Here is a 27,675-nt window from a genome sequence, read left to right as displayed (position 1 = left end):
ACCCATACAGCCTATAGGAGATCGGCTTCTGCATAAGCAAAATATTCCTTATTGAATAAATGTGCTTTGGCATAGATTATCCAAGAAAAATGTATCTCGGATGCAGTGAAGAAATTGTGATGTAGGGAGTAGGCATATGTGGATATATGTAGTCTTTGGAAAAACCACCAGGATCTCTCATGTCCACTTAAGACATCTGGTATGCTTGGTCTGATAAGTCAGAACCAGGAAGGTCAAGGAAGCACTTCAATTCTCAGGGTGAGATATGGTATATTTTCGGATTATTCCCTTAAAGAAGAACAAGATTTCTGTTATTTTCCCAGGCTGAGTGTTTTTTTCTTCACTTTGTTCACTTTAACCTGAGTTCTGCTGCTTGGTATCTCAAGGATTGGTGACCAGTTTTCCTTAGCTCCCAGTTGGCTACCATGATGGTCACTGCTGTGCCTAAAAGGGTTTTTCCACTTCCTTTAGTTTGTCTCAAATTATTCAGTATTAGGAATATACAAATCTTTGGCAAATTTTGGGGTTCTTTAGGATATTTTTTGAAAAAGAGAGGACCAGTTTGTAAAGCCTTAGAAATAAATAAAGCTGTTTGTTTTATAATACTCCAATAAATCTTTGGGAATTTACAGGGGAAAATTTGACCAAATTTTAATTTTTTGCCTTTTTTTTTTTTTGTTATTACCAGTTGAGCATTGTATATGTTTGTTTTCTACTTACATTTATTTTGTTTTCCTTTCTTTTTCCTTACCGACTTTGAAATTAATACTCCGGATTTGTAAGCACCACTTATATAAAGTATTTAATCTTTGATTATTTGTTTAGACAGTTTATCTTGGGAGATGTAATTTTCTAAAGCATTCCTATTGTCATTATAAATCAGATTCTCCTAAACTTACTCTCATTTTCTGATAAGAAGCACTGCTTGTTTTTCAGATTCTTATCAGGCTTTTCTTCTATTTTTCTTTTTTTTTGCCTTGAATATGGTAAGGGAGTTTTTTTAATCTGGTAAAATTTCAGCTTCATAAGGGTGAAATGATAAGTGTTTGAGGTTTGTATCGAGAAATAAACGGGGTTTTTTTTGTTTGTTTTAGATTTTATTTATTTGAGAAAGGGAGACAGAACACAAATGGGGGGAAGGGCAGAGGGAGAGGGAAAAGCAGACTCCCCACCGAGCGTGGAGCCTGCCAGAGGGCTCCATCTCAGGACCCTGAGATCATGACCTGAGCAGAAGTCAGATGCTCTTAAGTCAGATGCCCTAAACCGGCCGAGCCTCCCAGGTGGCCCCAAGGGAAATAAACATTTTAAGTACCAGGGAAGGGGCATTAGAGTAGTACACCAGGGCATAGCAGCACTGGTTCAAACAGGGTTCCTTAGAGCCTTTTTCCTACAATTCCTTGTAATTTGTTAGAATGTCTGAGTCCAGAAGTAGGAACTGCTCTGTTGTCTCTGCACGGTTGGTACCTGTAGGGAGCAAGTATGAAAGACAACAATGGGCTGTATATGTCAGGGCAGGGCCTGTGCTTTTGGATGTGCTACCATGCTGTTTCTTAGTTCCCTTGATGTTTAGTTTGGCAGTTAAATATGAGAAAGGATATAATTTTAACTCTGCAGAAAAATAGTGGTATTTCTTTTTTCAGGCAACATTTTATAACTTTACAATGTCAGGTTAAACTTATCTCTCTGTCTCTCCCTCCCCCCTCTTTGCCTCCCTCCCTGAATGTTCGTTCTGGTGACACACGTTTGAGAATAATTTGTGTGCTCTTTAAAACCTCATCTTTCATTAAAAATTGAACAAATCTCAACAGCTCAACACAAAAATAATGACACTGAAACCAACCATGAACTCAGTGATACTGTCGTTTAAGGAATTATTTGACAGCCTTCATAGCATTTTGGGAAATTCTTTCTGTTTTAACTCCTAGTACACGGTTGATAGAGGAGTAGTGAGTACTTCTATAAGTCATCTCCTTACTCCGGGGAGAATTTTTACTACTGTGTGGGCTTTCTGTAATTGGTAGAAGTAGTGGAATTAGCTCCAACCTGAGAGTTGTCAGTTTCTTTGGCTTATTCCAAAATAGTCTAATGGAGGAATTCGAATGTGCTAGAGACACAGATACATACCTATGAATGAATGGACAACACATGCGTTTGGGTGAGACTGCCAAAGATGTTAGTAAGAGACAACATTAGAAATGCTCTTTTCATTTAGTGGTGGTTTTGATTATTCTGAGTTTGCATTTTGAGGTGAAGTTCACAAAATGGGCTCACTACTGCATTTAGTTTCACTTATTTTGTCATTTCGCAGTTTTTAATTTATCCAGCAATGTTCACTGAGAAGAGTGATAGCATACTAGTACAGTGCTCGCTGGAGTCATTTTGTTTCTTATATATTGTGTTACCAGTTATTTCCATAAGCTCCATATATCTTTTAGATATTTCTCTTTACAAATTGTTTAGGAGATAAAAATAACTTCAGTTATAATAAAGGAAATCTTACATTAGTAGTGATAGTCCCAAGTTTGAGTTAAAAAAAAAAATCAATGTAGAGGTACCTGGGTGGCTTAGTTGATTAAGCATCTGACTGTTGATTTTGGCTCAGGTCATGATGTAGGGATGGTGGGATCAAGCCCAGGATTGGGTGGAGTCTGCTTGTCTCTCTCCCTCTGTTCCTCCCGTATTTGTGTGTTCACTCTGTGTCTGTAAAATAAATACATAAACTCTTTCTTAAAACAACCCTCATGTATGTGGCATAATTTAAAATCAAATTTTAAGCACTATTTAAAAAAAAAAGGTAGGAAATTTTAAAAATCAACTTTGGTGTCATGAGTAGCTTTTTTGAGGTGGGAAGGTACTGTAGTAAGCATTTTTTCCCCCTAGAACCTTATTGGAAGATGCTTTCTCACTCTTAACAGAAAAGCCTTTCTATCATCTTCCCATAGTATTTTTGTGCTCAGTTAAAAAAAAAAAAAGGAAAGAAAGAAAAAAGAAAAGCTCTAACTTTCAGAAATCCTTTGAGATTTTAGGGAAAGAAGAGTACCTTTTACAGCATGTAGAGGAAAGACATGAAATTTCTCCCTTCTTCAGTGGGAAAAAGGTTAAATGGCTGACACTTTTTAAATGATCGAAGTGTTAGTGTGGGTGACAGTTTGTGAAAAGTCAAGATGACAGTTGAGACTGGTTTCAGGCTGCGTTAATCTTTCCTACCTGAAGTGAGAAATAAATACTTCATAGGAATGTATATGGAGATATAATGCCTTTTCCTTCTAGGATGCTGGTTTGAGTCAGCTGTGGTTGGATGTGATTACCTTTGCATTGCTGTTCGGGATTGAGAGAAATGAGTGGGTGGTTTCAGTGCAGTTTCAATGTAGTTAACTCAAATAAGTTTTAGAATTAGTATTAATTTGGTCCCCTTATAGATACCTTTAATGAGGAAGCCAGTTGTTACACAGGTAACTTCTTTACAACTTTATAAAGTTTATTGTTGTCAAATAAAGGTAATTGACATGGAAATCTAATATTCATTTACATAGTTGTCCCTCTTTGATTCTACTTAAATGTACCTTTTATTTATTTTTTTTAAAGATTTTATTTATTTATTCATGAGAAACAGAGAGAGAGAGAGAGAGGCAGAGACACAGGCAGAGGGAGAAGCAGGCTCCATGCAGGGAGCCCGATGTGGGACTCGGTGGGACTCGATCCCGGGTCTCCAGGATCACACCCTGGGCTGAGGGCAGCGCTAAACCGCTGAGCCACCCAGGGATCATCCCCTAAATGTACCTTTTAAAGAACGAAGTTATGGCTAATAGATTCTTGTGGAGTTTTTTTGGGGTGGGGGCACTTAAAAATATTGGTTATTAACAAAAAGACTCAGAATCCAAATTTTGACTCTTTTGATCTGGGAGACCTATTCAGGGAGGTAGGTCTTTAAATGAGGGCTCCACCCCTACGTGGTACTATTTGTCAGACTAGTACAATGACAGAAAAGGAATAGAATCTTTTAGATAGTATGGCTTGGGGTAAGTCACTCCATGAGAGAACAACCCACAGTTTTGCATTTTTGCTTCTTGTTTAACTGCTTTTAAGAACAAACACTCTTGGGGACACCCGGGTGGCTCAGCAGTTTAGCACCTGTCCTCCGCCCAGGGCGTGATCCTGGAGACCCAGGATCGAGTCCCACGCCGGGCTCCCTGCATGGGGCCTGCTTCTCCCTCTGCCTGTGTCTCTGCCTCTCTGTCTCTCACTGTGTGCCTATCATAAATAAATAAAACACTCTTGAGGCCAGGAGGGGTGGGAGTTGCTAATGAAATTTATAACAGAAGAGAAATAAAAGAAAGAAAATTGTTAGAAAATTATATTAATCAATGTGGAAGTAGAAATAAATTGTTGTACCTGAGATGATGGAATTTTTGTTTTGTTACTCTGTGATTGTATGTCTGGGTTTTTTGTTGTCAGTGAATAAATTTTACGAAAGTATTTAAGACTTTTAATGTAAATACAACATGAATAACTTGAGAAATTGCATTTCTGATAGTAACTCTTTTTTTTAAAAAAAAGAGTTTATTTATTTATTTATTTATTTATTTATTTATTTATTTATTTATGAGAGACACAGACAGAGGCAGAGACACAGGCAAAGGGAGAAGCAGGGTCCCCATGGGGAGCCCGATGTGGGACTCGATCCCAGAACCAGGATTATGCCCTGGGCCGAAGGCAGACACTCAACCACTGAGCCACCCAGGTGTCCCTCTGATAGTAACTTCTTAATGTTAAACTGATTTTAACTAGTTATAAAAAGTAATAAATGTAAAAGTGTTTTTTTTAATATTTTACTTATTTATTCATGAGAGACACACAGAGAGAGGCAGAGACACAGGCAGAGGGAGAAGTAGGCTCCATGCAGGGAGCCCAGGGCAGGACTTGATCCCAGGGCCCTGGGATCACACCCTGAGCCAAAGGCAGATATTTAATCACTGAGCCACGTAGGCGTCCCAAGAATGTTTCCTGTTTATTGGGGTAGAGAGAGGGATAAAGTTGTTACTCTGATTTTTGTAATGTTTTTACATGAATTGCTGGATGATTGTGAACTCCAGCAGATGGACAGTCATTTAAGGGTGCATTTCATAGTTTAGGCCCACTGATTTGGGGACTCAGGTGACGATGTCATCTTCATTATATTTATATTTTTTATTTCCTGTTATCTGGATTTTTAAAACATTTTAACATATATAAAAAGATACAATTCTGGTGTGTGTGTTTTTTTTTTCTCTTTTAAGAACATCTTCGTTTTATATATTTGACATCCTTTTGTCAAGGAATTAAAGTATAAAGTACAGCACAAAATAAAATTAAAAATTGAATGCCAGTTTTGTGTTATGCATTGCGATGGAAACCAAGGATACAAAAGTAAATAGGATTCACTTTTTCCTGTTGAGTAGCTCAGAGTTCAGTCGGAGAAGAATATTAAGTAAAGAGACCATTAGAAGCATGTTGTCTCCTCTGACAGAGGAGCTTATAATTGTTCATTCACTTAGTTCATTCATACATCCATTTATTTAATATGTCTTTATTTCATGCCCTCTATAAACTGTCCGGTTTTTGGCATTATACTAAGGAACTAGACAGATGTGATACCTTACCTCAACTTATGCCCCATATAAATTACCCACCCACGGGGATCATTGTCATGTTTGTTCACGATTATATCTCAGTGTGTAGAAGAGTGCTATGCACATAGTAGGTGTGCAGTAAATATTTACTTATTGGAAGAAAGACCATAGATAACCCAAAACCTGAGCTGCGATTCTCTTCCCCATTGTTGGGGAAGGCTCAATAGGATTTTGGAGCATAATTGTTGCCTACGAGAAAAATGAGTTGAATATTCTATACAGAGAGAATTGTCCAGACATAGGCACTGAGCAGTCATGGTAATATTGAGGCTTACTACAAAATTCACTGATTTCTTTAAGAAGTTGATCAGAATGAAAGCATCCTATATTTCTGAACTTTGAAAAAGTTCTAGCTTTTTTTTTTTTTTTTTTTTTTATGATAGTCACAGAGAGGGGGGGGGTGCAGAGACACAGGCAGAGGGAGAAGCAGGCTCCATGCAGGGAGCCTGACGTGGGATTCGATCCCGGGTTTCCAGGATCGTGCCCTGGGCCAAAGGCAGGCGCTAAACCGCTGTGCCACCCAGGGATCCCAAGTTCTAGCTTTTGTTAGAAACTATTAAAAGCATCTTCCATGTGGCATAAATATTAGACATGCTGACCAGGAATTTTCTTTGAGAGCTCAATATTAAACTGATAGTATTGTTTAACTTAAATTGCTGTATTTTAGTGGCACTTGTGAATTGATAATCAGTGGAAGAGAATTCACAAATTTTTAAGTGGGGGAGATCAGTTTCTTTCAAATAAGGAATTTAATCCCAAAATGTTTTGAAGGACTCATAATGCTTACTTTCTCCTTAAAATATCCAGAGGCTTTTCACAAGTGCTAATAATTGAACCTAATAGCACTATTGGTGGCACTAGAAAGTGCCTGAGTGTACAAAATGTCCAGAATTTTGTTACTCTTAGCAAGTCCCAAAGATAAAGATTTCTTTTCCCTTCTGTTGTTTGTATAATTATAGGATTTAATTATGTATTATTTTTTCACCCCACATTTATTTGTTAAGGTTTTCTTGTGTATTCCAATGTAAATCATAGTGTTTTGTATATAAATTGAATATAAATAAGAAAACTATAAATATTCTTTTAAAGATTTTATTTATTTGAGAGAGGAAGAAAGAAAAGGAGCAGAGGGAGGGGCAGAGAGAGGGAGAGAGAAGCAGACCTCCTGCTGAGCAGGGAGCTGGACTTTCTTTTACAAGAACTTTATTTTTCTGTAAAGATTTGATTTGTGTTTCATGCTAACCAAGTTTACTTTTACAAAAATTGCTACGTGTTTTAAGGCCAATGTGCTTATGCTAGAAAATGACACTACATTGCTGTATTTTCGTTTCTCTTGGCATGAAAACAGGTTCATAGGTGGAAGGTCTTTTTTACTCTGCATGGCATAATTTTAGGTTCCTCACATAAACTGATAGGTTAAAAGAATTAAACTTTGGGCAGCCCGGGTGGCTCAGTGGTTTAGCACCACCTTTGGCCCAGGACGTGATCCTGGAGACCTGGGATCAAGTCCCACATCAGGCTCCCTGCATGGAGCCTGCTTCTCCCTCTGCCTGTGTCTCTGCCCCCTCCCACCCCCGCTCTCTCTCTCTGTCTCTCTCTCTCTCTCTCTCTCTCTGTGTCTCTCATGAATAAATAATTAAAATATTTAAAAAAAGAAAAAAAAGAAACTGGGTTGAATGTAAAAATATTGGATGTTTTAGGAGTTGATTGATGGACTAATAGAATAACTAAATCAATAGTGGCAATCTGTAAACTCACGTGAAATGAATTTTTAACACACTGCCTTTTCATATACAAAGAATTTTTAAATTGTATCTCTTTATTTTTAAAGTAAATTCTCCACCCAATATCAAGCTTGAACCTAGGACCCCAAAATTAAGAGCCACATGCTCTACTTACTAAGCCAACCAGGTACTCCTACCAAGAAAAGTTTTTTTATATATCCTTGACTTTTAAAATTTTGTTCCGATGGCCTCATGAACATTCAGAGAGAAATGAAAATGTTGAACTATTCGTGAAATAAATTATCTTTTAGGGTTATTTTAATGTTTTATGTTCATCCAAGCTAAAACGAAATGGAAACAAAGTTTTCCAGAAGCTTGTAAGCTGTAGTCCAGCCTGATTGAAATCATGTCCCTTCCTCATTAAGTATTTTTCTCATTTCCGTTTTAGGAAAAAAAACCTCATTAACATATATAAACAGAAATAAATCAGATTTCAATATGCCAGCACTCGTGGTAGACTAGGGCTTGCGTTAATATTTCAGTGGAGCTTGAAGTCACAGCCTTGGTTCCATAGAGGTTCCTGATAATCAGAAGGCATGGTGCTTACTGGGACCCCGGACAGCGTGAGCAGTAGTGTCCATGACAGGGTTTAGTTCAGAGTAATTAAGAAAAACAGTACCGGAAAAGTTGATGTTTTTATATTATAGCTTATTAGGACTTTTATAAGAATGTATGATTTTACAGAAATGTATGTAAAGAGCAGACTGAATGGAACAATGTTAGAAAGGCAAAGTTTTCATAATCAAATGCCTAAAGTTTATCAGAAGTATAAGCTTATGGCAGAGTACACCGCCTGTTGCCAGAGTAGCATATATTCTTGCAAAACTGCTCATATGATACAAAATCCAATGACAATTCCAATTCTGGTCTTACAAATTCCCATCTCAAAGCAATGCATCTGTTTATTAGAAGTTGTCCTCTGAGTGTGAATGGTTCCAGCGCTAAGTCACTGCACCTGTTGCTGTGAGGTATTTATTCCAATCACTAGCCTAAAGCACAGAGAGCTATTGCTTGACATTTTATAGCTTGGGGGGAAAAAACCTGTCTTTTCAAAATCATTTGTTCAGAGTGGAGAAAATGGAGCAAAACAGTTCATTTTACTCTAAGCACCGCTATTTGGCGGTATTCACATTTGCACAGCACAAAGCTGCAATATTGATTTTTTTGCTCACAGGGCCTCCCACAAGTTTTTTCTTCGATTGTCAGGACTGCAAGATGGATTGGATTACACTTTGTTTGTTGGGATGCCTTTTCTTTTTTTCTTTGTTGAAATAGAAATAGGCTGAAAATACAACTTGGAATACATGTCTTAGTAGTAGTGTGATTAATCGGCTTTAATTTGGGGATTTCCTTATGTTGATTATGTTGATTGGACAGTTTCATTGAAAGCTTGACAATCAAACACACTATTCCCTTTCTTGCTTTTCTTCCCCTAAGACTGGGAAGCACCCAGGACACTTTACTATGTCCCCTGCCATAGGGGTCTGCAAACCTGCTAATTGTCATTATCATTTGAAGAGGTATTAAAGTAAAATTTAAGGCTATGAACCTGGGAGCTGCATTAATGTATCTCAAGTCTTGATTTCATTCTTAGGGGATGGTATGATGATGGAAAAAATAAATTTTTCTGTGCCTCAATTTCTTCCTCTGTAAAATGGTGGTAATACTAATACCACCTACTTAATATGGTTGTTTGGAGCATGTTAGTCCGTAAGTATTCATAAAGTCCTTAGAGGAACTTCTGGAGATGATGGGGTGAAGAGGGTGGCAAATCCTCTCCCGGAGCAATTATAAAACTGAACAGAATTGTGAACCACTATCATTTAGGGCTCTGGAAATTACCCAAAACCAAATAAGAAATTGGGAAGCGTTTATTTTTGAAAAGCTGTAGAACTTCTAGTATGAACAGTGGAAGTTCAAAGCCTTCTACCCTGGGGCTGCTCCTACCCTCCACTCCTTAGCTAAGTCTTTGTGGTAGGCTTCATTAGGGCAAGGCTGGCCTTGAAAGTCAGTGACTGCTGCCAGAGAGAGTTGGCTTGATTTGGGGTGGAGGATGGAAACCCGTGCCCAGCAGTGTTGCCAATGAAAGTAGTAAACACTGTGGAAAACAGATGGGAAAGACTCACAGCTCTGCTAGCCCGAGGTTGTGGTCCCTGTTGGGGAGACTGGAGGACTAGTCTGAAACAAAACCAAAAAATCTTTGAAACGAAAAGAGCCAAAGTTCTCTATACATTCTTGACTAAGTGGGAAGCTACACACACATGCCAAAAAGACATGAGAGGACTTGGCAGAAAGTAAACAACCAAGGCTGGCTTGGAAACTGCCTGAACTTCGAACACTGTCCCTACCACTCAGATCAATCAGCAGGAGGGTGGAGACCCTGTTAATGGGTTCATGGTGTTTATGTCAGAACTCTGCCCAATCACTGGCTGATCACTAAGCTATCTGGAGACGGGTGATCTCTAGGAAGACAGGCTAGAAAATAAAAATAAGAATTAAAATAACAATAGTGAACAGAGATGGCAGTCGCAGACTACAGATCCTGTAGATTAAATCCAGTCAAGATACCAAAAAGATAATATTACAGTAGCAGTAATTCTCTGGGGAAGGAAATCTGGATCTGCAATTGCTAACAGAATATTATTTAAAATGTCTAGTTTCCAACAACTAAAAATTTATAAGATATACAGAGAAACAAGGAAATTGACCCATGCTCTGGAGAAAAAAGCATTCAGTAGAAACTGTGTCTGATGTGTGGACACAGATGTTAGATTTAGCAGATAAAAATTTCAGTGGCTATTATGAACATACTCAAAGATTAAAGTAAAACTACAACTATATTAGAGAATTAAGAGGAAATATGATGGCAGTGACTTAATATGTAATCTCAATAGAGAAATAAAAACTATTTTTAAAAGGCCTTGGAGAAATTCTTGGCACATATTAGTTATTATATCAGTGTGTTGCAAATAAATTAACATTTTTCTCCCCAAACACAGATACCCAGCTTTATCTTAACCCAGAGACTGTGATTCAGTAGGTCTGGATTAGGGCTTGAGGATCTTTTTAAAAACATCAGATGACTCTGATGCAAAATCATGATTGGGAATCAATTATATAGTCCTGACAAGTGACTTAAAAAAAAAAAAAGTCCTAAAATTACATTTTAAACAGTTAAGCATCATATACAAAGGAAGAAAATATGGTTAAGAAATAGTGGCCATACCTATGATGATTTATTTCTGTGATTCAATATAGTAAGTCATTAACATGATACAAATAAAGGAGTAAATAAATATTTAGGAATAAGATTTGTTCTGTTTTTTTTTTAAATCACATTTTCTTAGTGAAAATGTTGAAATTTTTTTTAAGATTTATTTATTCATGAAAGACAGACAGAGAGAAGCAGACTCCCTGCAGGTAGCCCGATGCAGGACTCCATCCCAGGACCCTGGGATCACAGCCTGAGCCAAAGACAGACACTCTACCACTGAGCCATCCAGGCGTCCCGAATTTTAAAAATTAATATCAATTGCAACAGTTTTATTTAAGACTTTCCCAGACTTCCTCCGAGGTACCATTGTGGGTGGAAGAAGTTGAACCCAAACTCCTGGAAGCTTTTAGGGAAATATTGTGAAGTGGCCAAAGAAGTCACAGCGGTTTACATTTTTCTAAAAAAAAGTATGTAAATTTTTCTTGTGATCCCGTTGATTGACCCTATTTATTTTATCCCTTTTACCATCTTTGATTAAAATAGTTAATACAGGATGATGTCTGCTTATGATTTGTGTGAATCCTGCCTGCCTAGTTCAACACATGTGCTTTCAAGAATTACCTTGACGGTACTGTGTAATCTACATAGTTGTGCCATAACACATCCATGTTAGCCTTCTCGTGTATCTTTATATTTTAAAGAAATAGAACAAGGAATTTGTTACTTGACCATCACTTAGAAAAATGTTGGAATAGCATGTGTCACCTGATAAAAAAGCTTGCCTATTTAGAATAACAGATTGAGGGAATTTGCTACAACTTCGAAATAAATTTAATTCTTCAGAAAAAGAAATTAAAACCCAGAAAAGTAAAATGACTTAGCCAAGTTCACAAGGGTGACCCAGACACACATACTTGAGTATTCTGTACTCTTTTCCATGTGTACATATTTGAACAGTGTAGATTGTGCCTCTCTATATTTTTGGAACACAACACTACATTTTCACAACTATAATTTTCATTATTATCTCTATGCTTTGTGAACCTTTCTCATAATTGTGTCCTGTCAAATTTATATTCATTGGTGGGTTTCACGTTGTATGAAAATTTATAAAGTTATTGTCAGTAAGGTGGCTTGGGAAGTCACGCAATACTTTTCTGTTTGTGGCCATTAATAAGAGCATGGGCTTAAGGAGTCTGAGAACCCTGTGTGACCTACTGCATTGTTTTTTGTTGTTGATGATGATGTTGCTTAGCATAAAAAAAAAAAAAAGTGTTCCATATAAAGCATTTAGCACAGTGCCAGAACATCTTAATTGATGTGTAAATGTTGGCTATTATAATAACTTTTCTGTGTTCCCATTTGAATTTTTGTATTTCTGATTGGAAACACAGTGTTTAAATAAATGAAAGTTCATAAACATGCTACTCATCTGTCTCATTGAGAAACAGTAATGAAACCCCAGCAGTACCTAGAAGATAATAAATTGGCAGAATTTAAATATTTTTTTTTTTAGTATGGCATGTCATTTTCATTGATTATGAGTGGTTTATCTAATTTTAATCCTTGCCTGTTTTTATTTCCATTACCAAAGGAAATAGGTTCTATAGAGGGAAAAAATTGCAATTTTTTATGGTTTTAACAAACACTAGTCCAATTTAGCTTTGGTTTGTCAATACTTGTTGGAATTATGTATCATGTACCCACCTAGGCATTGGTATTATAATGAAGAACTCTATCGCCATAGTTTAGCAGGGAAGATATAAATTGAAGATAAATATGCATAGTGCCATGTGGTAATAATAAGCACTTTAGTGAAGACGTATAAAGTTCAATGGAAACAGTGGGGAGAGAGCAAGGATTTATAAAGGAGAACACTTATAATTCAAGACAATAGACATTGTAACATTTAATAAAGTAATACTCACTATTAAGTACTCACTGAGTTCTATGCATTGAAAGCGTAAGTACCATGATCTCTCTTCTCCAGAAGATTCTACATTAGAAATCTAAATTATTAAAGAATGCTGATCATTTTGTCTCCTTTTCCTTTTCTTTTTTTCTTACTTTACCTGTTTGGATGACTATGGCTAAGGATTAAAAATCCTATCTCTGATTTACTAAGACAGCAGGATACTCAACAATGCAGCTTCTTAAATATCTTCCAAATGCACAGGAAAATTAACTTAGAAGTATAACTATAATCCTAAAAACTATCAACAACAACAAAAATTAAGGGCTTACTTTAAAAACCACTGTGCTTCATAATCAATCCTATATTTTTGACAAGTAGTGAAAGTTGTGAATTATGGCTCCAAGCCAGTCTTCTAATAATGTGTTCTAACATTCATAGTATTTTCTAATAATATGATTTATTCTCATTTGTTAAAGATTTATAATTAAAAGGATCTCTGCCTCTAAAATACTCTTGCTTCAAAATGTTATGTTGCTTGTTTCAGTTCCACACAGCTTACGCCACTGAAGTAAGTGAAGGTGTAAAGTATATTTTCTATCAAAACAAATATAAGAATACTAGTTTTTTTTTAATTATCTGTAAAGTCAGTACAATACAACAGTATCAGGAAACAGAAGAAAGCAATAATAAATGTGTAAAAGTTTATTTATGAACTTTCACAAACTTTTTGAAAGATTGGCCTGTTTACTGGCTGTTTTGACATTTGTCTAGCTTTCTTTCTTTATTCTTTCTTTCTAGATTTTATTTACACATTTGAGAGAGAGAGAGTCCACGCAGGAACATAAGCAGGGTGAAAGGCAGAGGGAGAGGGAGAAGTAGACTCCTTGCTGAGCAAGGAGCCTGAAGTGGGGCTCACTCCCAGGGCCTGAGATCATGATCTGAGTCGAAGTCAGACACCTAATCAACTAAGGCACCCCATGGTCTCGTCTAGCTCCATTTCTGTATTCCTTCTTCACTGATAGTGCATCTCTCTATATACTTTATTAATCTCATAAGACCATAATAAACCTTAGTGAAAACTTTCCAAGCTGACGGTAGGCCATAATCCTCTGAAGATTTCTGTGTTCCCAAGTTGTGTCCTTTTCTGCTTTCTTCATTCCAATTACACCTTTAATTTTCTCAGTAGAACTGAGAGCTCAGCCAAGTCTGAGAATTGGGGATTTTTAAGTCCTTTTAAAGTAACCCAGTCACCTCTCTCTGGAGGATTATTTGCCTGTTAGGAAGAAGGTGCATGTTTTACCAGGTGACTCTGTTTCATTGAATTAGTGATAGGCATTGCACAATAAAGTCAAAGAAAACAGGTTTTGGGATTGGACTGACCTGGATGCAACCCAGTTTTTCAACTCAAAGTTTATAACTTGGAACTGTTTACTTCTGAGTGCCAAGTTTTTCCTATAAAAAGGGATATAAAGGATAATTTATATGATGCAGAATAATTAAAAGAATAGAGTTGAGAAAAAACACTGAAATTACTGCTAATCTTTTATAACAGGAATGTTTGAGATGGTGATAGGTTAGAAAATTGAAATAAGAAACTGAGCCAGAAGAAATTGGAGAAGTTTTTGACAGTGGTAGCTAAGCCATGGGTGGAACACCAACAGAGTGAAGATGGACTTCACTCACACAATAGTTCTTGGCGGTTCTTGTCTTTCTCTGTCTTTACCCTTTGTCCTGTGGCTGTGTTACTACTTCATGGGTCCCGCGGTTGATTCCGTCTGATAATCTTTTTCAGCACTCATGAACAGAAGTTTCCTACACTGTTTCTAATACACCACACTTAAATTCATGTAGCATTTAATTGAGCACCGTTATGTACATGATCTTATTTTAGAGTCACATTGATAGGAGAAGTAGCATCATGGGTATTTCATCTCTGTTCTGTAGATGACAAAAGTGAATCTAAGACAGATTTTGCTCTTCTGGGTTGTTTCATCATATTGGATTGGATTGGAGCAGTTTTGGCTCCTTTGAATGCTCAACTGCTGCATGTTTCCATTTATGCCAGTTTTAAATAAAGTACCTATAAATCGACATAAATTGTTGTGCCTGAAGTATGTTATTGCATAGTGGCTTAGTTTTGGGTTGGGGAAAGACAAAAGAATGTTTTAGATAATGCTACTAAACAACAACGAACATACATACATTAAATGAGAAAGTACAGTCCGTGTATATCAGCTTTTATCCCACTACCTAAATGAAGATTGTTTCTTGATTAGTTGTTACATTCTGTATTTGTAAAGCTTGTCATTATTTATAAATCTGTTGATTAAATTGGTGATTTTTCTTTGGATTTACTCAGAAAGAGCCATTTAGTTTCTGATTGTGAGTAGATTATATAGAGAAAATATTTTGAGTAATTTTAGGTTGTATTATACAGGTGAATAGTCCAGCTAAAGACATATATTAAAAAAACTAAACTTCTTGATGTATAGTAAAGAGTTAACAAATTGTTTAATAAATGCATGAATGGATAACTTAAATAACTTTTTTGTGACATCTCTTAAATATAAACATGAATCATATTACTTGAAAATGCCTTATTGAAGTATTTCATAAATGTGTTCATTTTAATTTTCTTTTTCTTTTTTTAATTTTTAAGGTTTCAGCAGAGCAGCTTTACCATTCGGGTTAGTTAGACGAGAATTATCCTGTGAAGGTTATTCTATAGACCTGCGATGTCCAGGCAGTGATGTCATCATGATTGAGAGCGCTAATTATGGTCGGACAGATGACAAGATTTGTGACGCTGACCCATTTCAGATGGAGAATACAGACTGCTACCTCCCAGATGCCTTCAAAATTATGACTCAAAGGTAAATACTTATGTGTTAATATCCCATTTCAGCTACTACTTCCAAATGGGTAAAATTATTGCAATAATTCCAAAGTAGGTGAGTGAAGTCCACATCTCAGCCCATTTATTAAACCGAATGAGGGTTTTACTTACTAATGTTGATTTCTACTTTTAAGCTTTCAACATTTAAATCTCTATATCATTTTATATAGTTTGACATATCAGAAGGACTGTGTAATACCTATCATTTCATTTTCATAAACCATAAAAAACAGAATAAGAATAATATTTGAAATGTAATCATTTTTTTGAGTCTGCAGAAATTTGGAATATTTTTATATCAAAAATATTTAACTTTCTGGGTCTTTGGCAATAACTGGTCCTTAATTTTTTTAAAAAAAATATTTATTTATTTATTTTAGGGAGGAGGGACAGAAGAGAGAAAGAAAGTATCCTCAAGCCGACTTCCCCACTGAGCACAGGGGGAGAGAGAGACACACATACACACACACACACACACACACACACACACACAGGGTTGACTTAGGGGCTAACTCAGTCTCACAACCCTGACATCCGACCTGAGCCAAAATCAAGAGTCAGACACTTAACGGACTGAGCCACTGGGGTACCCTGCTCCTTAATTTTTTTTAATGATATTTTTTACATCAAAAATGAGCAGAGAAAGTACAGAGTTACCATACTCCCATTGCTACACAGGCACAGCCTCCCTAGTTATCGACATCCTGCATCACAGTGGTTCATTTGCTATAATGAATCTATATTGACACCTCATTATCACCCAAAGTCCATAGTTTACATGAGGGTTTATTCTTGGTGGTGGGTATTCCCTTGGTTTTCACAAATACATGATGGCACGCATCCACCATTGTCGTATCGTAAGTAGTTTTGCCATTCCAATAGGTAGGTAGTGATATGTCATAGTTTTGATTCCCCAGTGACCTATCGAATATTTTTAATATGCTTACTTGCCATCTGTATGTCTTCATTGGTGAGGTGTCTGGTCATCTTTTGCCTATTTTGTAATCAGTAACAGTTCTTACGGGCTTTTGCAAATATTTGCTACCAGTCTGTGGTTTATCTTCTCATTCTCTGGAGCCTTAGCTTTTAGAAAAAACAAAGTAAAAATAGCAAATTCAAGTTACAAAAACATATGTGTTCTCTCTCTTTCTCTCTGTCTATATACATATATAGACATCTCATTGGCTAATACTGTGTTTTTAAAATGATGTGTAGGAGGGGCACCTGCACGGTTCAGTCAGTTGGCATTGGACACTTGGTTCAATAGCTCAGCTTATGATCTCAGGGTTGTGAGATCAAGGCGTGCATCTGACTCAGCACTCAGCAAAGAGTCTACTCGAGATTCTCTCTCTCTCCCTCTGCCCCCCCTCTCTCTTTCAAATAAATGAATCTTAAAAAAATTTTTTCTAAAAAAAAATATGTGTTGTAAAGTGTGTTATAAAATTTAAAATATGTAAATGATATCTCTTAATGGGATAATTTCCTTCCTACATATAGATAGAATACCAAAAAACTGCTGAGGGAAAGGTATTGCTTTTCCTCTGCCTTACTACAGAGCACCTAACTTCTGACCTCTTTTTTTTCCCCTCAATTTTGCTACATTTGGCATCTTAATTAAAATTTTCTTATGTATAAGATATTAAAATCATAGTTAGTTATGGTCAAGCTAGTACAATGATATTCCAGCAGTCGGAGTTATTTGGAACATAGAGACTCTCTGAAGGAACATTTAAATATCACAGAGTTTCTTATACATTACTGCTTTTGTATTTTGTGTACTAAGGAAAACTTCATCTATCTATTCAAAGCCTTCACCCTCTACTCTTGCCTCTTTCCCCCCCTTTGGACGCAATATTCTATCTAGCTTTCTGGCGTATTTATTAGTGTACCTTAAAGTAGAATGGCAAACTTTCTAGACTGAGATCTGTTTAGCGTAGGCAGAATGAAACCATCAAAAGGTAATTAAGAGGCAATGAAGAAAAAAATGGAAAAACTATTTTCAAAATATCCATGCCATAAGAATATGGGTACAAATTACTGTAAAATCCCTGATTTCACAGACAATATGTGTTACCCATATTCTAAGTAGCACATTACAAAGTTTTTCTTTAGTGTTAATACTGGCCAAGATTTTTTTTTAAGAAACCAGAGAACATATACAATACTTTTAAAAGCTTTCCATCAAAATATTTTTATTTGGGGGGCACCTGGCTGGCTCAGTTAATAGAGCATGCAATTCAGTCTCAGGATTGTGAGTTTGAGCCCTACGTTGGGTATAGGGATTACTTTAAATATAAGCTTTTTTTAAAAAAAAAGTTTTAATTTTAGTTTTTAAAGTGTCATTATTGAAAAGCTAAGACAAAAATCTCATGTGCATAAATGGCACTTGAGAAAGGTTTTTAAAATTTAAAACAGAAGTTCATTATGGATTGTGTAGCATATGGAATCTGGCCTATGAAATAAACTATAAAATAACTTACCTTCTTGGGAAAAGTGGATTCTGTGCTCCAGTACATTGTAATAGGACAATTTTCCTGTAGTATTTAAAAACTGGGGAACTGCTCGTGCTAGGGAGACAATAAAAGCAGCCACTAATAACTGATTATTTATCTATTCTTTAGATGTTGAACTGTTCCATTGTAGCGATATTAGATGAGCATCTAAAAGTAGGCCAGAGAGAAGTGAGAAGTAAAGAATTATTATGTGCTATTACCTGTTCTTACAAAATTGGCAAGAAAAAAATCAGAGGAGTTGGTACAGAGAGAGGGTCTGAAAAAGTTGGCCTTGAGGCCTTGAGTTAGCCTACCTACATGGTAGGTAACTTAACATTTGTGGATTTATAGATTTAAATACATAGTTCGATATCTAAAAAAAACTCGTAATCATATTTGTACTTATTAAATATAATTACACAGTATAGGAAAGGTACAGGATAAATTTTTTTCATTATCTCATTGTGTTATAAAAGCAGAACTACGTTTTTGATAATACTTTAAAAGGAACTAGAGTTTGGGGGATATTTAAGTTCTGTGGAAGCATACAGTTGTTCACTGTACCCTTGCTATCAAAATCTCCACAATTTATGATGTATTAGTGCAAATAAGGGGTTAATTCCAGAACTAGCTGTAGTACCCCCATTTTTAAGTTGTTGTATTATACTTGTGGCTTATAATTACTTAATCAGCACAATGACAATTTAAACAAGAACACTAGTAACAGGAAGACAATGTTAAGAGGACTTAAAAATGAGTTTCAAAAAAAAAAATGAGTTTCATAATGGTAGCTTGTAAGTACTTCATTCTACATATGTCGGAATATAACCCTTTAAGGAAGTCTTCCATATTTGACTGGTACATAGTTTCAAATTACTGTAAGAAAATATGCAGACAGTATTTTTGCAGGTGAATTATTACTGAATAATGATGGAGTGCCCTGTTTTTTTTTTTTTATTTATTTAAGTAAGCTCTATGTGGGACTTGAACTCATGACCCCAGAACAAGTGTCTCACGCTTCACCAACTGAGCCACACAGGAACCCCATTTTTTAAAGTATATCCCTGTTTTCTGTTTTTGTTTTAATTGAAAAATACTCTTTTAGAATTTACAAATAGTTATTTTTATCATATTCCTAATAATATTAGCAAATTTTCTATTTATAATTGTTAGAAAGTATGACATTTGATAATGTAGAAAAGAGACACTTTTTGCTTTAAGAGAAAATATTTCTCTCTGGAAAGCTCAAAAAAAGCACTTGAGGTTTTCTATTAAATTTCTAAAATATAATGATGGAGAAAAATGCACACTTAATACCATTAAAATTAAAATTAAAATATGTTTGTATCTCAAGGCTTTTACACTCCCTCCCTTACTTTCATTACCCCAGCAGTTGAGAGCCAAGTAACTAAATAAACTTGTAATTTTGACTGTGGTGGTGGCAAAAGTGTTAGTAATTGTTATTTATCTCCACTTTATATTTCCTGTTCATTTAAAAGTGTGAAACAAAGACTCTATTAGGAACTGATAGTACACTTGTCTTATGAGTACAACAAATGGCTCATCCGAAAAAGTGAGAAATGAAATTCTTCTCTAAAATGCTATGTATTTTAATACTTTATAAAATAATCACCATTAGAAATGTTTTTAGCACTCTTCGGAGGTAATTATAGTGAGGTACCTTAAAAAATTGTGCAACAGTTTCAGCACTTTGATTTTATCAAAGCAACACAAACAATAAAAAACTTACAAACTTACTACTCTCTGAAGTATTTGATGAATAAGGAAATTAGAATTTTGCTAACAATTTTGGGTTTTTGCAGCACTCAGGTACAATCTAGTTTCTTAAAGTGCTAAATTGTATCTGAAGTCGTCTTCCAGCATCATTTATGACTCTCCCTTTGTTAGTGTTTTTACTCTGAGAGCCTGCCCATTCTGATCAAGGTAGTTTGCTGCCTTAAACGATGCTTTTTAATATGCCCTTAAGTTTTTAGCACTTTGATTTAGAGATCTGAAGGTAAATATGTACTCTTTTTCAATATTTAATGCTAGGTTAATGTGCATGGGTAGGTGAGGTTTTACAGTGGATGGGCTACAGAGTTAACTCCTACTATCAGATTATGCATCAGCATACTTCTGTCAATGCAAAGAGGTTCTGAAAGTAATATGTATTCCCCTAAAGAATATAGAAAGAATACATACCTCAGTTTTTTCTTATGGCAAGAAAGGTATATTTTGTGTAATTGATTAAAAAATAGACTGTTTTTGTTTTGAAGTTGCCCACAGATATTAAAGGCTGCCCTAGACATGGAGAGCTAGTCTGGTTCTTTTAAAACTTCTGGCCAAAATTTTGGCCCACATGTACACAGCAACTGGCTAGAACCTCATAGCATAACTAACTATGTTATGTTTCTTATTAAATAAAGTTCAGTATATTTTTTATTGTTATACTACCCATTTCAGTTTCTTTAAGTTTGTTTGGGAACAAGCATGCATATAAATAAATAGTTCAGCAAGCAGTTGTTTATATGGATTTGGCACTCAGAAGAGTAGTGAAAGAACGTACATAAACACAAGTTGACAGTTTCTGGTGAATAGATTTTATTCACAGAAGTTACATAGTTTAAGCATGCAAAAACTCTAGAGTACACCTGCATATAAGGAACAGAGGTATAGTTGCCGTCAAGAAAACCAGAACAGGGCACCTAGGTGGCTCAGTGGTTGAGTGTCTGCCTTTGGCTCAGGTCGTGATCCCAGGATGCTGCGATCAAGTCCCGCTTCAGGCTCCCCACAGGGATCCTGCTTCTTCCTGTTCCTAGGTCTCTGCCTTTCTCTCTGTGTCTTTCATGAATAAATAAATAAAATCTTAAAAAAAAAAAAAAAAAGAAAGAAAACCAGAACAGGCACAAGAAGATAATGTCTCATAATGCCAGTAGTGAAGTTAATAATAGTATAATAATAATAATAATGTATAAAAGATGTACAGTTTTTTTCTCACTGATAATGAATACTTTTTATTCCATTTAGATAGCCCAAATAAAAGAACAGGTAAGATTTTCATGATAGCGTTTCAGAATAGAAATCAAGAAAATGGCATTCAGTCTTGCCTAGACCAGAAGAATTAGGTACCTCCCTAATCACAGAGCCAACAATAAATAAATAGATGACCTAGATTTATAAAGTAGGGGTGTAATTCAGACTTTTGTCTTAAAGGGAAAAATTTGCTTCTAGAACGTGGGTACGTTTTCATGAAATTAAGCCAAATAAGTAGGTGATAAAGCTTATTTCAGAGCCTAAATCTTTTCCACGTTGGTTGAGATGATGGAAGTAAGCTCAAATATGTAGGAACTAGATTCATCTATTCCCATCCTATATACCATTCAGTAACTTTTCTATCCGTGAATTTCCCTTTTCTAAACCCATCAGTATCCCAATGTATTATCTCTAAGCATAATTACATTTTACATAACATGCCAATCCAATAGTAACTCAAGTAGTGAGTTTCTTTTGTGTATGAGGATTTGAAGAAATGTGTTATTGTGTATGTATGTGCATTACTTTTTCTGTTTCATGACTGGTTGCATTACAGTAGATGCAGAGTGAGTCTCGAAAATTTAGTGCATATTCCCAGCATGTGGCTAGAAGTAAGGCTCCATGGAAAGGACCATGCAGTAAGACAATGCCTTAGGCTGAAATAAGCATAAGGATCTTTCCCTCTGCCTTACTGCTTCTCATTCTTGGTATCAGTCAAGGCACATAACTAGGGACCCTCTGTGGGGGTGGGGGGGTGGTAGGAACATAGGTGATTGTTTCTATTTTAAGAGAGTTATTGAATAGCATTGTTAGAACTGCTGGGGAACTTGGGATTCATCATGTTCTAGTTCCCTTTCATTGCATCAGGGAATCCACTATCATTGCAGTCAGTATATCATGTCCACACTGCAGCATGTATACCCTCCTCACTTATTTTAAAAATATCCTTGGGAAGGTGTGACAACATGATACCCCTCTTTTCACTCTGTGAACCTTTAGAAAGGTTGAATTATATGCTATAGAGGGTGAAACTTCATCTATACCTAGAATCTCATTAATTTTTTAGTAACATAAAAGTTTATTATTATGATAATTAACAGCTATTATTAATTATTCTGTTATCTAGGTTCTAAAAGTACATTTCTGGTATTTTCACATATACTGATAAGCTATTAAGTGTGTGTAAAGTATTTAAAAGGGTGACTCTAATACACATATGCAAAACCTTTCTATAAGAACTGATGAATATTGGAAGCTTCTCAAAATTTAACCAAGGTAATCCATTAGAATGCAGTCACGATTCTGCAGGTATTCTCTGGGAGACTTCATGATTATAGATTTCAGTGTGGGTATATTCTCTTTGACACACAACCCTCTCAACTTTTATATTGATCATTCAGTCTTCATAAAGAAGCTTTGTATCCAAGTCAGAGCTAAATGAGTTTAATTATTTTTCTGTTTCCTGATCTCTCTTTATAGGTAACAATACATTTAAAACCTTTTTAAGATACATCCCTTTCTTACTAATGGAACTTTTTGGAAGGAAAAAATAAGCCAAATCTGTCTTTTCATCTAATTTGATATCTATAATATTTTGGGAATTTGTGTATTTTCTTGCACCATTATAAATACTTGCTGGTCAGGTATACTTTTCTCTTGCTTTGTATATTTATTCACTGAACCTGTTCATTCTCATAGGATTGAAGCCTGCTGTTTCTGAACAACTACATTCTTACCTATATGCTGTTTATCCGAAGTGCTTTTATCTATCTGTGGTGTCAGATTTATCAGCCATTTGTCCATTAAGATTAAATGTATCTGGGGAAAAATAAATAACTCAGATGATACTTAACTCATCATCTTCATGCAGTATACGTAGCTTATTTTCTGTTAGGTGACGGATTTCCACTAATTCTCTTACTCTTGGCCGAATTGCTTTAAGACAACTAACTGAAATTACAAGCATTTCTCTTTGGCCAAGGATTGGGAGGTCACTAGTATAGACTCTTGATCCTTAGTATAGTAATAAATAACCATTAAAGCTCTAATTGGTATATCTAATTGGACACATACTTTGCATGTCACTTACTGATGGGCATTTAAACCAAAGCATTCATTATAGGAAGGGGAGACTGTTGGCGGTAATAAACATGAAACATATTAAACATTCACATTTACTGTGCAAGAAAGACTAATAAATTGTGAAATGGCTTAGAAGACAAATAATCTAAATATCCCTTACGACCCCGCTTATCAAACGCAGAAGAAAGAAACAATGTCACATCAAAGATTCTGGCCTACAGGGTCTTTTGTTTCTCCTTTTAAAATAAAAATTAGTAAAACAATCCTACTGGATAATGAGGACTGAGAGAATAAGTATGAATTGCCAGTTTTCTCTGGTCCTTTTGTTTAATATGTGTGTTTTTAACCTTTTATATTATGCCTTTTGTCAAGGAAGCCAGGGCCATTTTTCCTCAGGACAAAACATTACTGATCTTCAGTATTTCCTAAAGATTATTCAGTGAATTAAGAGGTTTGAATAAGGGGTTCCTTGATGATTCATTCCATTAGCCGTCTGCCTTCGGCTCAGGTCATGATCTCAGGGTTCTGGGATCGAGCCCCACATCGGACTCTGCTTACTGTGTGCCCCCCTCCTTCTCTCTCTCTTTCAAAGAAATAAAATCTTTAAAAAAAGAGGTTTGAATAATACCTTAAATAATAATAAATAATAAAATAATAATAAAGCTTAAAAGTTTGAGTTTGATTTTTGGATGCTGGTCAGGTAAAAGAAAAGGAAGTTGGTTTTCAGAAGGAAAGGCATATCTCATTTTAACTCTGGAGATTTTGCTTCAGTTTTTACTTTTAGAAATAGTCTTTATTTTTGAAACCAAGGTGGAGAGGTGAAGAAATAAAAGCAAACCTGAATATTGATATGACATACAAATTTCAATATTGGTGTAAATAATCTGTTCATAATGCTTTTTTTTTTTTTTTTTTTTTTTTTTTTTCATAATGCTTTTCATAGTCATAGTCTTAGGTATTATTTACTCCAGCTTTCTCATTTGAAAAATGATTCAGATGAGATTACAGAGGTATTTCAATAGTACATATAATGTCATATACCCGGCAGTATTTACTCCGAACATTCCTTACTTCATCACAGTAAAATACTGGTCTCTATTTACAAGTCAATTTAAACATTAATTATGTTAATTGACAGAAACCAAGTCCAACTCAGTGTTTTATATTCCCTAAATGTACTACATAATCAATGTTAAGTAACTAAATGAAAGCACACTGTATCTGCTTACATAAGACTAGTTTCAAATACCCAATTGAGTACTTTGTTTTGTACCTAAGTGTGATTTCTATTTAGTGTTTATAGCTGCCTCTGGTGACATACTACTAGTGTCATATATAAGTATGTTTTACAAGAGTCTTTTTTAAAAAAATGTTATAGCTTAAGCAAATAAAAATAGATGCTTAATCAGTTATAGAGAATAGAAATGAAATTTTATTAGATTTTCAAATAAGACATATTCACTATTTTTCTTTTGATTTGGCTTTCTCTCCCCACTGTCCACCAAAAACTCATAAGCAAATGCTTTTGAAATGTAATAACATATTTTCTACCATTATAAAAAATAAATTATGAATTGTAACTTCATATTTTAGAGGGGTTTTGTTGTTGTTCTTGTTGTTTTTGATGTAGTGCAACTTCTTATCAGCATGTTTATTACCAGGAAATTAGGACATATATTCATTAAAGCTTTGAAATAATATCACCGTCTAAAATATACTATTTATTATATGTTTTATTATGTAAAAAATAATAATAAAACATAATTTTGAGTGAAGATGAGAATCTTCCATTCTAAGTATCCTTTTTATCTTCTTGAGATCTTTAAGTGAGTAAAAAATCCTATATGGATGAGCCCCCGTGGCTCAGCGGTTTAGCGCTGCCTTCAGCCGAGGGCCTAATCCTGGAGATCCTGGATCAAGTCCCACGTCAGGTTTCCTGAGTGGAACCTGCTTCTCCCTTTTCCTCTCTCTCTCTCTCTCTCATGAATAAATAAATAAATAAAAATAAAATCTTTAAAAAAATGTTTAAAAAAATCCTATATGTTATTTGGTAGAGGAAAATATCCTGAGTTCATTGTTTTATTCCACATCCTTACTTTATTTTCTTACTAGTATTTGAGCAGCTCTGCTTTATCACTCAAAAGCAAGTAGCAATTGCGAATCAGTAAAATGTTTAATATATTCTATTGGCTAATTTTATCAAATGAAGAGAGAAAAATATTTGATATTGAATTATTTTAAAAGAGCTAAGTTGCCATATTTTATGGCCTTGTTTTTCTGTATATCATATAATGAAATTGTACCGAGACCATACTAGCAATAGCAGCAGTAACAAAAAAACACCAGTATCAATACACTATTTTGTACATTGCCTAAAGAAAATTATTGTGGATAATTAGGTTTCTGATCGGCATTATGTATTATCTGCTTACAGGTTTTAAAGAACTATTCTTTTTACTTTGGTGTGTATTTTCTTGAAATACTGTATAGCAATTTAGTTACAGGTTTTATTGCTTGCTATTTCACAGTAGGTTTGGACCTAATATCTCTGATGTTTTTAGGAAAAATCAGGTTTTGAAGAAATAAAAAGAAGCGAACAATTCTGTAGTCTTGATACTTATTTCACATAAATCAGTCAAGTATATTGTTAACTAATACATTGTCGCTGTTCTCCTAATATTTCTTCATGTGTCATGTACAGCCAACACAGACATGGTTTTAGAATTCACCTCAACACACTCGCCATGGCCTTAAAGAGTGTGTCTGAAATGATAGTCACTCTGTATGAGTTGTCTTGAGATGATAGCAGTGGTCGCTCTCATTTTTTTTTTTAAGATTTATTTATTTTAGAGAGAGAAGGCAGGAAAAGGGACAGAAAGAATCTCAGACTCCACGCTGAGTGCAGAGTCTGCCTTGGGGCTTGACCTCAGGACCCCAGGATCTTGACCATGAGCCGAAACCAAGAGCCGGACGCCACCCAAGCACCCCAGCAGTGGTCTTTCTGTTCATATTTTCAGTCCAGAGACCTGTCACTGTTACAGAACTCACCTTTAATTTGTGAAAATATTACTCTGTTTCTAAAATTGGATTTACCATGACGCTAATGAATCTTAAATGTCAAAGCCGTTCACTTGCACAGGCTCTTTTTTTTTAAAATAAATTTATTTTTTATTGGTGTTCAATTTACCAACATACCCTTATATTCCCTTTCACTATTATTTATATTCCCCAAATGAATGAGAACATACACTGTTTGTCCTTCTCCGATTGACTTATTTCACTCAGCATAATACCCTCCAGTTCCATCCACGTCGAAGCAAATGGTGGGTATTTGTCATTTCTAATGGCAGAGGAATATTCCATTGTATACATAAACCATATCTTCTTTACCCATTCATCTTTTGATGGACACCGAGGCTCCTTCCACAGTTTGGCTATTGTGGACATTGCTGCTATAAACATTGGGGTGCAGGTGTCCTAGCGTTTCATTGCATCTGAATCTTTGGGGTAAATCCCCAGCAGTGCAATTGCTGGGTCGTACGGCAGGTCTATTTTTAACTCTTTGAGGAACCTCCACACAGTTTTCCAGAGTGGCTGCACCAGTTCACATTCCCACCAACAGTGCAGGAGGGTTCCCTTTTCTCCGCATCCTCTCCAACATTTGTGGTTTCCTGCCTTGTTAATTTTCCCCATTCTCACTGGTGTGAGGTGGGATCTCATTGTGGTTTTGATTTGTATTTCCCTGATGGCAAGTGATGCGGAGCATTTTCTCATGTCACTTACACAGGCTCTTGTAAGGCATTGTTAGGGCCCCTAGCAGTGTGCTCAAAGGGTCATCTGTTTTTGTAAAGTTTGCTGAAGTATGATATTTAAACACAATCTTTTAAGGTTTTGATTTCATTCTCTGACTTCTTCTCTATTACACTTCCCCTCACTTATGGTCACTTAGGAGTAGCCAAGAGCTACTGGGATTCTGTTAAGTAGAGGTTCAGCTGGCGATAAATTCAGTTTGGATTTAGTGGGGTATTTTTATTTGGTTTTGCAGACACTCGTGTACAGTTAGTTATTGCTGGCTATTCTGGTGAAGAAATGGAGTCTAGAATTACTCCTATTATTCATTATATTGCCTTACTGATTGTGACATAAATGTGCAAGGCCAGATGTCATATTACAATTTGAATGTGTCCTATGGCACCTGAAGTATGTGGCAAGTGGAGGAGAAATAATGTTTGAAATGTACGGAGCCAGAAGCTAGTCTGTGGAATCTTTTCAGTCATTAAATGTGTTAAATAGTAAGTGGACGATTTGGTTCTCATATATAACTAATCAAAACAAGAAGTTCTGTATATTCTTGGGGAGTACATAGACAATATATCAGATGCAGTACTTATTATTAAAAACAACATACTGATCCCCTCTTTTAATGAGTATCATATAAAATAGAATTTATCAGAATACCTGTATTTTTGGGGCATAGGCTGTAGCAGTTCAACAAACATGAGCACCTGTGTGACATTGTAGGCATACACTTTATGTATCCCAACTATCAGGAATAAATAAATAACAAATTTTGAGCAGCTGTTCTAGAGG

The 27,675-nt window shown here is 35.5% G+C and overlaps 1 protein-coding gene across 13 annotated transcripts in view; it reads left to right on the top strand.

Moving 5' to 3' along the window:
• ADGRL2 (adhesion G protein-coupled receptor L2) overlaps positions 1–27,675 on the top strand; it is a 189,913-nt gene that overhangs the window by 88,139 nt on the left and 74,099 nt on the right. For all 13 annotated transcript variants that reach the window (XM_041750517.1, XM_041750514.1, XM_041750516.1 and 10 more), the window contains exon 3: positions 15,242–15,455. In XM_041750517.1, the coding sequence (XP_041606451.1) occupies positions 15,242–15,455 (214 nt within the window). The remainder of the gene's footprint in view (positions 1–15,241; positions 15,456–27,675) is intronic.

The sequence above is a fragment of the Vulpes lagopus genome, chromosome 3 (genome assembly GCF_018345385.1).
Source record: "Vulpes lagopus strain Blue_001 chromosome 3, ASM1834538v1, whole genome shotgun sequence".
Lineage (NCBI taxonomy): Eukaryota > Metazoa > Chordata > Mammalia > Carnivora > Canidae > Vulpes > Vulpes lagopus.
Note: the sequence above shows the minus strand (reverse complement) of the source record. Positions and strands in the feature narration are given on the sequence as shown.